Source organism: Solanum lycopersicum, chromosome 11 (assembly GCF_036512215.1).
Source record: "Solanum lycopersicum chromosome 11, SLM_r2.1".
NCBI lineage: Eukaryota > Viridiplantae > Streptophyta > Magnoliopsida > Solanales > Solanaceae > Solanum > Solanum lycopersicum.
In genome coordinates, this window is record NC_090810.1 from 27,266,156 (window position 1) to 27,281,204 (window position 15,049).

Here is a 15,049-nt window from a genome sequence, read left to right on the forward strand (position 1 = left end):
TATAATTTTTTTTAAGAAAAGATTGCCCTTATTTGATTTGTCAAAGATGACAAGTAAAAAAGTAAATTAAATTAAAAAATAATTGACAAGTAACAAAAACAAGTATCTTATCACGACTTCGATTAAATGAGATTTATAATCTTGACTAAATCAAAATAAACCAATACTCTAAAATTTCTATTTATTGCTATGGGTTTAACTCAAGTTTCTCTCTCTTGAATAGGAAAATATGAGTTTGTTATATCAAGGTTCCATCAAAACTAGAGTTGGTTATTTTGATGGGAAAAAAAATACTCAAAAAGCGTGCAAATGATCTTCTAAAGAAAATAAATCACAACCGTTGAAATCTCTGAGGATGCTTACTGTTTTGTCAAGTCCAGCTGGTTCTGAAAGGATTGTAACCCTACACTGAGTTTAAGAAATAAGAACCATAAAAGGCCTACACTGTGACGCGAATGCAATCTCAACAGAGGCACTTTTCAAATTGCATACTATTAACAATATTCTCAGACAGACGAATTGGAAGTCAAGCATAATGTTATTCTGATATACTAGACTGTACAATAAGTAAAAACATTTACACGATGCTTAATTCATAACCAACACAGCAGAGGCATCTTCAAAGAACCTTCAGAACCATTTTGCCTGTCTTGTGAACCCCTTTAGCAGCAAGTCTAATAACAGATCGGCTCTTGTACAACCTGCAGAAACAACAGGCTTAGTCACAAAAATGTCAAGCCTTTCAAAACATTGTTCAAGTCAGATACAGTACATATATTGAGATCAAAAGAACAAAATCTGCACTAAATTATTTCTTTAAAGATAAATAGAATCTGTTTACAAATTGGTCCACTATTTTAAGCCTCAACTGTGAAAGCTAAAAGTTATCAGATGCACATAATTTCACCCAAACTTGTCTATTTTACATAAGGATCTAAAACACCACAGAAATTTCACAAATTACATCACATATTTCAATTGAAATTTATTCTGTGCAAGTCACCAATGTTCCAGTGCAAATACCAAAATTTCTAAAAACAAGTAATATCAGAAATATGTACAAATTAAAATGGAGAAATATGGTCAGTAATATTCATAAACCCGACCCAAACTTATTCAGGACGGACTACTGAGGTATTGTTATGTCTTATAAGATTGGAAACATACGAAATCAAGAAATGATAAATGAGTGCTCACCCCACAACTGCAAGTCCCCAAGTGGAAAGGACGTAGAACATTTGCGCGGCATGCCAAATGTTGAACAATGTTTCTACTTTACCAATGCCAAACTTATTCGGGACGGACTACTGAGGTATTGTTATGTCTTCTAAGATTGGAAACACACGAAATAAAGAAATAATAAATGAGTGCTCACCCCACAACTGCAAGTCCCCAAGTCGAAAGGACGTAGAACATTTGCGCGGCATGCCAAATGTTGAACAATGTTTCTACTTTACCAATGCCTTCGAATGCTTTTGCCAGGGCTGTAAGTCAAGTTGAAAACCACACATCATAAAAAAGAAATGTACATGCCTATACATGTAAATATCCATTATCCAAGAGGGAAACATGAAAAAGAAAATGTAGAAGTGAATTTTGCAGCCGACTCTGGTTGTTTTTATGGTAATTATGCTATAAGAACGAAGATTTTCAGAAAGAATAGGATAGAACAATCAGTAACTTACTCTTTTGCAGTTCTTCAGGAGACATCTTCTGCAATTGCAATACACAAACAGTCAAAAGATTGACATGACTCAAACATAACTTGAAGGGAAAATACACGTTTAATCCATGAATGATTCTTGTTTCAATCCCTGTGTAATTTTACCAAGCACATTTAGCTTTTAGTTAAACTTTATGCGCAGTGTCAATCCAATCATAGATGGAAAATAAACGGAAGTTAGATAGCTCCCACTCTGATTTTGCCTGAAGGTATTATGGCACAGCATTTCTTACAACCCGTGCACATACAACTACTTTTCCACTAGCTTGTTCTTGATTCAAGTTCAAATCTGCTATCTGAAGTAACTATTCCCAGTAAATTAACAGCAATAAAGGTTCCCCATAGCCCTACTAACTTGAAGAGACAAAATAATGAGGACAGGAGTGCGAAGAGAGTGTGACTAACAGAAGTGGTAATAAAAGTTGGTAGCAGTGGTGAAGTCCCAGCCCATCTAGGAGGATCATCCAGATGGGCTGTAGGTTAAATGTGCTTCATCAATGAACATAGGGACAAACCCAGAATAAAACAATAATTCAAGGACTAATTGTTAATTGTTAACATCCCTAATTGAAATATAATAAATATGCATAAAACTATCAGTTTCCTTGTACCTGAGCCTTCGAATTGGATACTACGCATCTAGCCATAAAGTTGGCAACTGCATCTACAACATATTCCTCACTAACAATCACATAGTTATCATTATCTATTTCGCTTCTTTCTTCAAGATTGCCAGGGACCATATCCTCAGTCACCCAAACCCACCAACTTGGTTCTTCAAGACTCATGTTCACCAGAAGTTCTGCTGTCTCCGTGTCAACATCTGACAATATTTTGTTAGAGGTAAATCAGAAACTGGCAAAATAAAAGGTAGCAGAACCTAACAACATATTTAAGAATAAGATGACAAGAAACACCATGTTTCAAAACTAAAAAATAATGAGAGGCGAAAACAAGTTCCTTGTCAATCAACTACTGAACTCTGGTAAACTTTTACACTCTTTCAGTTTCATTTACATCAACAAAAGGGATGAGACATATAGAAGATTAAGAGAAGTACTGAAAAACGAATTAGTTAAAAGCCCTATGACTCGACCTAATTCAAAGGAATGACTATATTCCTGAATCTCTTCTATAATACACCGGATACCTACTACCTCCCAAACCATAGGTAGTGGAGTAACTCTGCCCACTAAACATCTTTAAAAAATAAGATGTCATCTTGCAAAAGCAAAAAAAAAAAGAAAGACACAGAAATCAGAATAACGAACCAGTTGCCTCCTTGAAAGGAAATTGACAGTCATTCCCATCAACAGATTTCCGATTCAGTGTTTCCAGCTGTTTCAAAAAGCTTCCGGATTCCACAGCGGCTAAGAGACGTTCATGAAGCTTCCCAAAATAAAAATCAAAACACAAAAAATATTAAAACACAATCCAAATGTTGAGAACATTTCCCTACTCACATAAATACATTTATATATTTATATGTCCACATACATAAAATAAAAATATCAATTGGCTGTACAGAATAAAAGGGAACATACATCAGGTGGACAATTTTGAAGTAAGGAAGGAGATTGTGACATGCTCTGAAGAAGCATAAGATTTTTTTCAAGCAACCGTTTGAGCCGTTCGTTTTCAGACCTCAAAGATCTCAATCCATCTTCTTCACAACTATGAGATACATCAAACGACGTCGTATCAGTATGACTGTGGGTATGGTGATGACAGCGTTCCACCGCCGACCATGCTACATCGGCCACCTCCAACACCGTCTTCGCCACCTCAATTGGATTGTGTCCCTTCATAGAAACCCTAAATTGAATTATTATTTTGTGAAAGAAAGTTGACTTCTTTTGCTTTCTGAGCAATAAAATTGGATGGAATATGACTAATCCAATCAATACATAATAAGTATTATTATTAATATTAAAAAAAATATAAGACAAAACAGTTCATTATCTTTAGACTTGTGCTTAAACTAATCCTATTGTTTGTAAGGTAATCATTTGTAGTCCATATACTTTTAAAACTAGTACATATTTAGTTCCAATTCTAACGGCCGTAATTGTTTTAACAAAGACAACTAATATGCACCTGACTTCAAGTCAAAGCAAACAAACTTCTTTCTCTTAAAAAAAGATGTACTTTAAATTTTTTCGAAAAAATATAAAAATAAGTAGTTATGTACTTAAATAAAATGGTTGCAGTTGAAAAAAGTTATTGATGTGTTTGATAAATAGGTATTGGCCAACACTTTATTTAATTAAAATGTCTGAAATACCGCTAAAATTGTTAACATTATAAAAAGAAGGGATTAAGTTAAGGTTTTTATTTCTAAGAAAAAAAATTGAAACAAAATTAATTTAGAATTTAAATTTATTTGAATAACTTATTATTTAAGCTAATTTTTTATGCACAACTTTTTTTAAATTTTAAAGATATATAATTTGAATAGATTTATAAAAGTTTTAAGATTTATTTATTAATTCATCCGTGAGTAATAACATTTGCCTATCATTTACATATTTTTTGATCACCACATATTAGCTCTAAAAGAGGAATGTAACTTTATTATTTAAGTTAATTTTATATGCACAATTTAAGAAAAGATATAAAGTGACACCTGAAGTTATTCTGAATTTTTAAAAACACACCTTAACTATGCAGACATCCTATTACCCCCCTAAACAATTCCGAAAATATATTATTACATTATTTTTTTATCAATTCGAGATTTTAAATGGCAAGTGTTATCACACACCAATCATTGTCTGACACGTGTTAATTTAATTTGAAATATATATATATTTTCATTTTAAGTTTTTCTTTATTTCTCTCCTACTTTTTGACTTATTTTAATTTTATTACTTTAATTTTAATTTTATTTTAATTTTCAATTCATCTTCCACCCCTACTTTCAATCTCCCTCCATTTTCTTTCTTTCTTTCTTCTTCTTCACCTCTCACCCTCACCTAACCCCACCCCCACATCAAGTTGAGCCCCTTCATTTTTTTTTCTTTTTTTCTTTTTTATTCGGTCAAATTCCTTACTTTCCAGAATTACACTATTTTCTAGACATTGTTGAGTTATTTTTATCTAAACTAATTATTTTCTAAGAAAGATCAAAATTTTGAAGATATCATCATTTAATTTATCCCATTTCCATATAAATCGAAAACTAGAAATGATAATTTTGAAAGCATAAGAATTCTCCAAAAATTGAAAAACATTAATTGAAAATTGAATAAAAAACTAAATAATGCCTACTAATCATCTTGAAATCTAATGAGTTTATCAAATTGTTTTAAATGTAATAAAATATCTAGATTATAATTGAAGAGACTTAAACTAATAGTAGAATAAAAGAGAGGTGGAGTTGTGGTAAAAAGTGACATTGAAAGTGATAAGTTGATGAAGATGACAATAAATTTTTGAAAAAGAAGGATGAAAGAAAAAGAAAAAATAATAAGGAGAAAAAGTTAAAATAATAATAAAATAAAAAAATAATTTTATAGCAAAAAATTCTTGTAAAAATAAAATTATATTCATTTTTTTAGTTTGTTCGCTCTTGAAGAGAGTGTATACACTCTCAATGTCATGTGGACAAAAAATAATGTAATAATATCAGTTCTCTTATAAACATATTTGTATTATGGTGAATGTCTAATTATTTGGAGTTCTTTAGGATATGGTTAGGAATCCTACTTGTAGACCAAGCTAGGTTTCCCTCTAAATAAGGGGGTTTTCTTCATTGTAAATAAGATTTGAGGAAGATCGATGAATCTTGAATATAGCTCAACAAGAATAAGAAGTCTTTTCTCTTCTCCCTACTTTTTTCTTCTTCTTGTTTATATAGTTTCATAACATGTTATCAACACGATTGTTCCATTCTTAAAGAATTATGATAGAAGACGGGAAAAGTGCAAAAGAGATCTTGCATAAGTTATGCAATAAGGTTCTCGTATCGGTAAGGTATGATTTATCTTTACTATGTTAGTTATAATTATTTATGTGACAGATCTGGAGTTACCATCTGGAGTAAGTATTTAAAGATCCCTATCGACTTTTCATACGTTTTATTTTAACCGATTGGGAATAGAATTCTTTAACTTATTTTAATAATTAAATAAGCGCAATGTAGTGAAAGATTGTTTTCAATATTAATATGAGGTATGTGATCTATTAAGTTATATTTATTAACTACTAATGTTGATTAAAATATATCAATTATCTCAATTTTGTGTGTAATTATAATATACGATCATATTCATGATCATTAAAAATGATAAAATTACAATTATGTGAACGTTTGAGGTTGAGGTTCATTGTGGGTAAGACGATAGATTTAAGTTTTACCGCACCAAAAGAATAAGATGGTGGATTTATGTTCAATCACACCAAGAGGATAAGACATTAGGTTAAAGTCCTGGTGCACCACAATGAGAAGATATTCGGTTCAAGTTTCATCAATTTATGGTCTAAAACACTCTTACATGGATAAGACATTGAATTTAAATTTTAATGCACAATATTAATGATATAATAATGACTAAAGAAAAACTAATGTGTTTTTGATGAGAAGTAATGAAATATACTGAATTTTCTCCATTACGTAAAGTGAATATGATAGTAGTGCATAATATGTCTGAAAGAAGAAGTGATTTAATAATGCACATAAATATGGAACAAGGTACTAAAACTATCATAATTTGATATGCTCATATATTTGTGTTCCATTAATCAAGAATGAGAACTTTTGATATGTAACGACCTGTTTAGTCGTTTTGAGCAGCAGATTTTATTTCTGGAAAAACAGGCTGAGACAACGGAACCCACGACGGAACGTCATGGGCGCGACGGACCGTTGAGGGTGTCTCGTCCCAAAACACTTAGAAATTTCTGAAATTTGGGTGCTGAAATCGACTCTCTGAACTCTGTGACGGACCTGAAGGACGGACCGTCACAGGCACGATGAACCGTCGTGAATCCACCGTTTCAAAACACTTCAACTCCTGAGAATTGGGTACAGGGAACGATTCTCTGAACGTCGTGACGGAAGTGCAGGACGAACCGTCGTAGGTAACACGGGCCGTCACAGATTCCTTAAGGAAATTGAGTCTCTGATGAACCTCCATGACGGACCGTCGCAGGTGCGACGGGCCGTCACAGGTTGCGTAATCCCAGTCGGAGTCGGATTTCTGGTTAAGTTTTAAAGGGGCGTTTTGGACTATTTCTTGCTATAATTATATATTTCGTGGGTTTATATTAATAACTCAATTACTTGGGGGTTAAAAGAGGTAACCTTAAGTTAATTAGTAGGTTATTATTGCCATCTTTTATTCTTAACTATATACTAATTAGGGTAAAAGAAAGAGGGTTTGAATAAAGAAAATAGAAAGAACAAGAGAAAGAGAGAGAAAGTTGAACGAGGAAGAGAGAAAACGAAGAACAAAGCTTGGGGAAATTGCTTGCTTGATCACTAATCTTCGGTGGAGGTAGGTTATGGTTTCTCTTATGATATTCGTAGTAAACTCTTAATAGCGAATGATATGTATTGATAATATTGTAAACCCTGCTATGTGCTTAATTGTATGCTTGCATGAATGTAATTATATAATTGTGATTATATAAGCATGATGAAGTTATTGAATCCCAAATCTTTCAAAACCCTAATCTCTTTGTTAATGATGAGGCCTTGCTATAAAAGAAGGCGTGATGAACTAAAATAATGAGATTTATGATGCCTTGGTAAGAAAGAAGGCTTGATGAATTGATAGAAGAAGAATTAGTGGATTGGGTGTCACGAACCGACACGTAGAATTAGGGGATCGGGTGTCACGAACCGACACGTAGAATTAGGGGATCGGGTGTTACGAACCGACACGTAGTATTAGGAAATCGGGTGTCACGAACCGACACGTAGATTTAGGGGATCGGAGTGTCACGTACCGACACAAGAGGATTAATGAATATGAGGGAGCGGAGTGTCATGTACCGACACAAGAGAAATAAAGATAATGAATCTTGAAAGATGTTAATATACTCAATCTAATGAACATAATTCCCAAATGAGTATGGCATTGAGGCTTGAGTCCTCATGTGTGAACTTGACGGTAATTGTTAATGATATAGTACTTGTTGTTGCTACATGTTGAGTATCATAGTTGATTTATGATATTACTTGATATATATTGATTTCTATTTTGAGTTGACCGATGATATCTACTCAGTACCCGTGTTTTGTACTGACCCCTACTTTTATGTTTTCTTCTTGTTTAATTGTGGAGTGCAGCAAACGTGCCGTCATCTTCAACTCAACAGTAACTCTAGCCAGTCTTCACTACATCGGATCTTCAGGGTGAGCTAATGCTTCTAGTTTGGACTGGATCTTCTTCCTCATGTCTTGATGCCTTGAAGTTCCGGCATGGACTAGCTTTTACTTGTTTTAGTTGTTAGAATACTCTTAGTTTAGTAATTTGATCATAGATGTTCTTGTGATGATGACTTCCAGATTTTGGGGATAATAATAGTTATTGATTTTATTAATGAGTTTAAGTCTTCCGCATTACTTTTGTTGATATTATATTGAAATGTTAAGGTTTAGATTTGGTTGGTTCGCTCACACAGGAGAGTAAGTGTGGGTGCCAGTCACGGCCCGGATTTGGGTCGTGACAAACTTGGTATCAGAGCATTAGGTTCGTTGGTCTCATCACACAAGAACGAGTCTAGTAGAGTCTTAAGGAAATGGTAGGGGGACGCCTTTACTTTTCTTTGAGAGGCTATAAGACTTTAGGAAAATTCCATTCCTTCTTTCTTTCTTTCGTGCTATTACTTGGGTCCAATTGGTATCTAGGTGATACAAATTGGTATCTGACCATCTTCACTCTATTTCGCAGATGGTTAGAACTAGAGCAACAACCGCGCCAACACCAGCACCAGCGGAACAGGGTGCGTCTGAGCCAGCCACTGGGGCTGTAGCTAGAGGAAGAGCAACAACAAGAGGCCGTGGTAGAGGTTGTGGGAGGACGTCCTCTAGAGGAAGGGGACGAGCACCTAGCCCATCTGATACTAGGGCAGTGACTCCTCCACCGACTGAAGAAGTAGTAATAGAAGGGGAGGATGGGGAAAATGAACAAGTACAGAATGAGGAATTACCACCCCAACCTACCCCAGAAATGATCAATCAGGTTCTTGCTTATCTTAGCGGGTTATCTGATCAAGGCCAGACACCTCCAGTGTTTTCTGCACCAGCACCTCAGGCTCCGGAGGTACAACATGCGGCTACTATGGCTCCCCGCATGGATGCCTCATTGGAAATAGGCACATTTCCTCGTCTGACTACAGGGCCGATAATGACAAATGATCAGCATGAACTTTTCAGTAAGTTCTTGCAATTGAAACCTCCAGTCTTCAAGGGTGCTGAATCGGAGGATGCTTACGATTTTCTGGTTGACTGTCATGAGCTACTACACAAGATGGGTATAGTATAACGGTTTTGTGTTGAGTTCGTGAGTTATCAGTTTCAAGGGAACGCCAAAATGTGGTGGTGGTCACATGTTGAGTGTCAACCAACAGAGGCACCACCTATGACTTGGGCCTCATTCTCTAGCTTGTTTATGGAGAAGTATATCCCCCGGACTTTGAGGGATAGGAAAAGAGATGAGTTCTTGAGCCTAGAGCAAGGTAGGATGTCGGTTACTGCATATGAGGCTAAGTTTCGTGCATTATCAAGGTATGCAACCCAACTTTGTTTCAGTCCACAAGAGCGGATTCACCGTTTTGTGAAGGGGTTGAGATCAGAGTTGCGGATTTCAGCCTAACAGGTAGCGGCTACAGTGAAATCTTTTCAAGAAGTGGTAGACTTCGTGATAGAGGTAGAGGGAGTGAAGCCAGATGACTTCACCATGGCAACTACATCAAAAAGGTTTCGAAAGGGAGGTGAGTTTAATGGTTCTTACTCGAGAGGACAGGATTCCGGAGGTTACTCAGTTCGACCCATTCAGTCTTCACTACAGACTGTAGTTGGGGGTCCACCTTAGACCGGTCAACACTTCTCGGAGAGACCTATGCTTGACTCTAGAGAGTGTTATGGATGTGGGGAGACTGGACATATTAGGAGGAATTGTCCCAAACAAAGTTATAGACCCCCAATAGCTAGAGGTAGAGGTGGTTACGGAAGAGGTCATCATTCTGGAGGACGCGGTGGTCGAGGTAATGGTGGTCACCGAAACGGCCGGGGTGATGGGCAAACTGGATCCACTACATCACAACATGGTAGGGGCAACGGACAAACAAACGAAAGGGCCCATTGTTATGCTTTCCCTGGGAGATCGGAGGCGGAGACATCTGATGCTGTCATCATAGGTAATCTTCTGGTTTGTGATTGCATGGATTTTGTATTATTTGACCCTGGCTCTACATTTTCATATGTATCTTCCGCATTTGCTAATGGTCTTGATTTACATTGTGAATTGCTTGATATGCCTATTTGTGTTTCTACTCCGGTGGGTGAGTCTGTGGTAGTTGAAAAGGTATATAGGTCTTGTTTGGTGAACTTTATGGGGAGCAACACTTATGTAGATTTGGTTATCTTAGAAATGGTTGATTTTGATGTAATTTTGGGTATGACTTGGCTTTCTCCGCAATTTGCGATCTTGGATTATAATGCTAAAATGGTGACGTTAGCCAAGCCTGGGACAGATCCGTTAGTGTGGGAGGGTGACTACACTTCCAAACCAGTGCGTATCATCTCTTTTCTTCGTGCTAAGAAAATGGTTAGTAAAGGGTGTTTAGCTTTCTTGACACATCTCAAGGATGACACTACCCAAGTACCTTCGATTGAGTCAGTTTCGGTGGTTTGTGAGTTTCTGGATGTGTTCCCTGCAGATCTTCCTGGTATGCCACCAGATAGGGATATTGACTTCTGTATTGATCTTGAACCGGGTACTCGCCCCATTTCTATACCCCCTTATAGAATGGCTCCGGCGGAGTTAAGAGAGTTAAAAGCCCAACTTCAAGAATTGTTGAACAAAGGCTTCATCAGGCCAAGTGCATATCCTTGGGGTGCTCCGGTATTATTTGTGAAGAAAAAGGATGGGAGTTTTAGGATGTGCATAGACTACAGACAGTTGAACAAGGTAACTATTAAGAACAAGTATCATCTTCCTCGCATTGATGACTTGTTCGATCAGCTACAAGGTGCTTGTGTCTTCTCTAAGATTGACTTAAGATCCGGTTATCATCAATTGAAAATACGGGCAACGGATGTGCCAAAGACTGCTTTTAGAACCCGGTATGGGCATTACGAATTTGTAGTGATGTCTTTTGGCCTTACGAATGCCCCTGCTGCGTTCATGAGCTTGATGAACGGGATTTTTAAGCCATATCTGGATCTTTTTGTGATCGTATTCATTGATGACATATTGGTATACTCAAAGAGCAAGAAGGAACATGAAGAGCATTTGAGAATGGTATTGTAAATGTTGAGGGAGAAAAAGCTTTATGCCAAATTCTCCAAGTGTGAGTATTGGCTAGATGCAGTGTCCTTCTTGGGGCATGTGGTTTCTAAGGATGGAGTGATGGTGGATCCTTCTAAGATTGAGACAGTGAAGAATTGGGTAAGACCTGCTAATGTGTCAGAAATAAGGAGCTTTGTTGGGTTAGCTAGCTACTACCGCCGCTTTGTCAAGGGATTCTCTTCTATTGCTTCCCAACTAACGAACTTGACTAAGCAGAATGTTCCATTTGTATGGTCGGATGCGTGTGAGGAAAGCTTCCAGAAGTTCAAGACTCTGTTGACTACTGCACCAATTCTCACCTTGCCAGTGTAAGGTAAGAATTTCATTGTCTATTGTGATGCATCCTATTCGGGTTTGGGTGTAGTGCTAATGCAAGAGAAGAATGTGATTGCTTATGCTTCAATACAATTAAAGGTGCATGAATGTAACTATCCAACTCATGATTTGGAATTGGCAGTGGTAGTGTTTGCGTTAAAGCAATGGAGACACTATTTATATGGGGTTAAGTGTGAGGTCTATACGGATCATCGTAGCCTACAGTATGTCTTTACTCAGAAAGATTTGAACTTGAGACAAGGAGATGGATAGAACTACTGAAGGACTACGACATCACCAGTTTGTATCATCCGGGGAAGGCGAATGTTGTAGCGGATGCTTTAAGTAGAAAGGCGGGAAGCATGGGAAGTCTAGCTCACTTACAAGCTTCTAGGCGTCCATTGGCTAGAGAGGTTCAGACTCTAGCTAACGACCTTATGAGATTAGAAGTAAATGAGAAGGGAGGATTTTTAGCTTGTGTGGAGGCAAGATCTTCCTTCCTTGACAAGATTAAGGGAAGACAGTTTGATGATGAGAAACTGCGCAGAATCCAAGATAAGGTATTGCGAGGAGAGGCTAAGGAAGCACGGATTGATGAGGAAGGTGTTTTGAGAATTAAGGGAAGGGTATGTGTACCCCGCGTCGATGATTTGATCAACACTATTCTGACAGAGGCTCATAGTTCAAGGTATTCGATACATCCGGGTGCAACCAAGATGTACCGTGACCTAAAACAACACTTTTGGTGGAGTAGAATGAAGCGTGATATTGTGGATTTTATTGCCAAATGTCCAAACTGTCAACAAGTAAAGTATGAACACCAAAGGCCCGGAGGAACACTTCAGAGAATGCCCATTCTGGAATGGAAATGGGAGAGAATCGCAATGGACTTCGTGGTTGGTCTTCCAAAGACGATGGGTAAGTACGACTCTATTTGGGTGATTGTTGATAGGTTAACTAAGTCTGCTCATTTTATTCCGGTTAAGGTGACTTACAATGCCGAGAAGTTAGCCAAAATCTATATCTCAGAAATTGTTCGGTTGCATGGGGTTCCACTCTCCATCATATCAGATAGAGGTACGCAGTTTACTTCTAAGTTTTGGAGAACATTGCATGCTGAATTAGGTACTAGGTTTGGACCTTAGTACCGCGTTCCATCCTCAGACCGATGGCCAGTCTGAGCGAACGATTCAAGTGTTGGAGGATATGCTTCGTGCGTGTGTAATAGAATTTGGTGGCCATTGGGATAACTTCTTACCCTTAGCGGAATTTTCATACAATAATAGCTATCACTCAAGCATTGATATGGCTCCATTTGCAGCATTGTATGGTAGGAGATGTAGGTCCCCCATTGGTTGGTTTGATGCATTCGAGGTTAGACCTTGGGGTACTGATCTTTTAAGGGATTCGATAGAGAAAGTGAAATCTATTCAAGAAAAGCTTTTAGCGGCGCAAAGTAGGCAAAAAGAATATGCAGATCGAAAGGTTAGAGACTTAGAGTTCATGGAGGGTGAACAAGTCTTGCTGAAGGTTTCGCCCATGAAAGGGGTGATGCGGTTTGGTAAAAGGGGTAAGCTAAGTCCAAGGTATATTGGACCATTTGAAGTACTTAAGCGAGTAGGGGAGGTGTCTTATGAGTTAGCCTTGCCTCCAGGGCTGTCCGGAGTACATCCGGTATTTCATGTGTCTAAGTTGAAAAGATACCATGGGGATGGAAACTATATTATTTGTTGGGATTCAGTTTTGCTTGATGAGAATTTGTCTTATGAGGAGGAGCCTATTGCTATTTTAGATAGAGAAGTCCATAAGTTGAGGTCAAGGGAGGTTGCATCCATCAAGGTGCAATGGAAGAATCGACCGGTTGAAGAAGCCACTTGGGAGAAGGAGGCAGATATGCAAGAAAGATACGCACATCAGTTTAAAGATTCAGGTACTCCTTCTCGCCCTTGTTTTCCTTTTTGTGATCGTTTGGGGACGAACGATGGGTAAATTGGTATCTAATGTAACGACCTGTTTAGTCGTTTTGAGCAGCAGATTTTATTTCTGGAAAAACAGGCTGAGACGATGGAACCCACGACGGAACGTCATGGGCGCGACGGACCGTTGAGGGTGTCTCGTCCCAAAACACTTAGAAATTTCTGAAATTTGGGTGCTGAAATCGACTCTCTGAACTCTGTGACGGACCTGCAGGACGGATCGTCATAGGCACGACGAACCGTCGTGAATCCACCGTTTCAAAACACTTCAACTCCTGAGAATTGGGTACAGGGAACGATTCTCTGAACGTCGTAACGGAAGTGCAGGACGAACCATCGTAGGTACGACGGGCCGTCACAGATTCCTTAAGGAAATTGAGTCTCTCATGAACTTGCATGATGGACCGTCGCAGGCACGACGGGCCGTCACAGGTTGCGTAATCCCAGTCGGAGTCGGATTTCTGGTTAAGTTTTAAAGGGGCGTTTTGGACTATTTCTTGCTATAATTATATATTTTGTGGGTTTATATTAATAACTCAATTACTTGGGGGTTAAAAGAGGTAACCTTAAGTTAATTAGTGGGTTATTATTGCCATCTTTTATTCTTAACTATATACTAATTAGGGTAAAAGAAAGAGGGTTTGACTAAAGAAAATAGAAAGAACAAGAGAAAGAGAGAGAAAGTTGAACGAGGAAGAGAGAAAACGAAGAACAAAGCTTGGGGAAATTGCTTGCTTGATCACTAATCTTCGGTGGAGGTAGGTTATGGTTTCTCTTACGATATTCGTAGTAAACTCTTAATAGCGAATGATATGTATTGATAATATTGTAAACCCTGCTATGTGCTTAATTGTATGCTTGCATGAATGTAATTATATAATTGTGATTATATAAGCATGATGAAGATATTGAATCCCAAATCTTGCAAAACCCTAATCTCTTTGTTAATGATGAGGCCTTGGTATAAAAGAAGGCGTGATGAACTAAAATAATGAGATTGATGATGCCTTGGTAAGAAAAAAGGCTTGATGAATTGATAGAAGAAGAATTAGTGGATCGGGTGTCACGAACCGACACGTAGAATTAGGGGATCGGGTGTCACGAACCGACACATAGAATTAGGGGATCGGGTGTCACGAACCGACACGTAGTATTAGGGGATCGGGTGTCACGAACCGACACGTACTTTTGTTGATATATAATAGTTATTGATTTTATTAATGAGTTTAAGTCTTCCGCAGTACTTTTGTTGATATTATATTGAAATGTTAAGATTTAGATTTGGTTGGTTCGCTCACACAGGAGGGTAAGTGTGGGTGCCAGTCACGGCCCGGATTTGGGTCGTGACATGATAAAAGCTAAAAATATAAATCCATTCCCTAAAGAGAATGAGGTGTAAGTCACCATGCTAGGCATGAGAAAGATTGCGACCTTTGGTCAATGATGTGCTATCACCAAGAATATCTCTAAGAAGACATGTATTATAGAAAAGTTTCATGTTTTATCTTCAGACT

At 37.6% G+C, this 15,049-nt stretch overlaps 1 protein-coding gene across 2 annotated transcripts; it reads right to left on the reverse strand.

The window, feature by feature from the left end:
* Nucleotides 1–447: 447 nt before the first annotated feature.
* LOC101251539 (uncharacterized) lies at nucleotides 448–3,736 on the reverse strand. 2 transcript variants are annotated; one of them, XR_003244274.2, is made up of 6 exons: nucleotides 3,268–3,624; nucleotides 2,995–3,112; nucleotides 2,335–2,546; nucleotides 1,686–1,713; nucleotides 1,198–1,484; nucleotides 448–701 (listed from the first exon to the last, which is right to left on the reverse strand). XR_003244274.2 is itself a non-coding variant. In XM_004250596.4 (6 exons), exons 1-6 carry the CDS (start codon nucleotides 3,529–3,531, stop codon nucleotides 620–622), a joined length of 813 nt encoding a protein of 270 aa, XP_004250644.1. In that variant the 5' UTR covers nucleotides 3,532–3,736; the 3' UTR covers nucleotides 448–619. The 2 variants fall into 2 exon arrangements, 1 of the variants encoding a protein (XP_004250644.1); XM_004250596.4 differs by having other exon boundaries at nucleotides 1,376–1,484; nucleotides 3,268–3,736.
* Nucleotides 3,737–15,049: the final 11,313 nt, after the last annotated feature.

Bases quoted from the DNA above. Each gene is read 5' to 3' on its own strand.
- LOC101251539 (XM_004250596.4), bottom strand. From the start codon at position 3,531: ATGAAGGGACACAATCCAATTGAGGTGGCGAAGACGGTGTTGGAGGTG. The intron at 2,547-2,994 runs GTTCGTTATTCT...AAATATTGTCAG, and splicing joins TCCTTTCAAGGAGGCAACTG to ATGTTGACACGGAGACAGCA. The intron at 1,714-2,334 runs GTACAAGGAAAC...TTGCAATTGCAG, and splicing joins TATCCAATTCGAAGGCTCAG to AAGATGTCTCCTGAAGAACT.